We start from the raw sequence: 1,450 nt of genomic DNA on the forward strand, positions 1-1,450 counted from the left end.
TGTGTCCCTTTTGGTAACAATATGTAAGCTTGGCCGTGGCCCTTTATCAATGATGATATACCAGCTATTGTGTTAACATTTGCATCTTTCATTGTTAGATCAATAAAGAATTTCTTATCCTTTAAAATTGTGTGGCTTGATCCACTGTCGACCACAAGTGTATCCATACTTCTTTTATTCTAAACAATAAAATATAATCTGAATCATTCATATTATTATAAAATAAAATAAAACAAAGTTCAATCATAAAATCATAAAACATAAAATGCAAAGATCTTAAAAATAAAATAAAAGCCTAAAACACCAAAGCATTCAAACACAAATCGTTTGATGCATCTTTTTAATCAACTTGGTCATTTTTCAGAATGTCTGAAGTCTCATATTCCATGAGATCATCCTTGTCATGATCAAAGTCATCCTCGCCATCCTTGTATACCATGTGAGCCTCCGGGTTCTTGCCTTTGATGCTCTCTTGGTAGAGATCAACCAGGTGTTTTGGGGTTCGGCAGTTCTTTGCCCAATGGTTAGATACTCCGCACCTATGACACACTGAGTTTCCTGTATTCTGTGGTCGAGTAGTCGACCCATTGCCTCTGCCTCTACCACGCCCATTGCTGGACTGGTTTGGGCGCTCATAAGGGTTGTAACGCCCTCTCCCATAGCCACCACGTCCACGTCCTCGCCACTGACCTCCACGGCCGCGACCTCTTCCAAATGAGGAACCGCGACCCCTTTGGTCATATTGGACATGGTTAGCTTCGGAGTTGTTCTTACCTTCTTTTGAGGCATGATGTGCATCAGGAACAGGTTTGGTTCCGGGTGGTCTCAGGTCATTATTCTTCATAAGCAACTCATTATTCTGTTCAGCAAGCAATAGGCAGGCTATGAGAGCACTGTAGGTCTTGAAACCTTTCTGCTATATTGTTGCTGGAGCAACATGTTGCTTGATGACATTGTCTGATAAGTCTTTTCCAGTAGCTGCTTATCAGTTATTTTCTCGCCACATAGTCTCATCTTTGAGACTATCCTGAACAAGGCTGAGTTATATTCATTCACAGACTTAAAGTCTTGAATCCTGAGATGAGTCCATTCATACATGGCTTCCGGAAGGATCACAGTCTTTTGGTGATTATATCTCGATTTCAACTCTTTCCATAACTCGTATGGATTGCTCACTGTGAGATATTGAGCTTTCAAGCTCTCCTCAATGTGATGGCGAATCATCATGAGGGCTTTAGCATTGTCTTTCTTACTTGATTCATTTCCTTCGACAATACACTCCTCTAGGCCTTTGGCTCCGAGGGAGATTTCAATGTCTAAAGCCCACTGAAGGTAATTGTCACCCTTTACACTTAGGGGTTCAAAATCCAAGTTTGCAATGTTTGGCATCTTTTAACTTGATCGATGTGCTCCTAGGATTTCCTTTTGAATCCTTAAAATAAATCAATCA

General features: G+C 40.6%; 1 protein-coding gene across 1 annotated transcript; it reads right to left on the bottom strand.

Moving 5' to 3' along the window:
- Positions 1 to 340: 340 nt before the first annotated feature.
- LOC130506099 (uncharacterized) lies at positions 341 to 1,389 on the bottom strand. Its single transcript, XM_057000728.1, has 2 exons — positions 910 to 1,389; positions 341 to 859 (listed from the first exon to the last, which is right to left on the bottom strand). Exons 1-2 carry the CDS (start codon positions 1,387 to 1,389, stop codon positions 341 to 343), a joined length of 999 nt encoding a protein of 332 aa, XP_056856708.1.
- Between the last annotated feature and the right edge of the window lie 61 nt (positions 1,390 to 1,450).

Source organism: Raphanus sativus, unplaced genomic scaffold, assembly GCF_000801105.2.
Source record: "Raphanus sativus cultivar WK10039 unplaced genomic scaffold, ASM80110v3 Scaffold2885, whole genome shotgun sequence".
Lineage (NCBI taxonomy): Eukaryota > Viridiplantae > Streptophyta > Magnoliopsida > Brassicales > Brassicaceae > Raphanus > Raphanus sativus.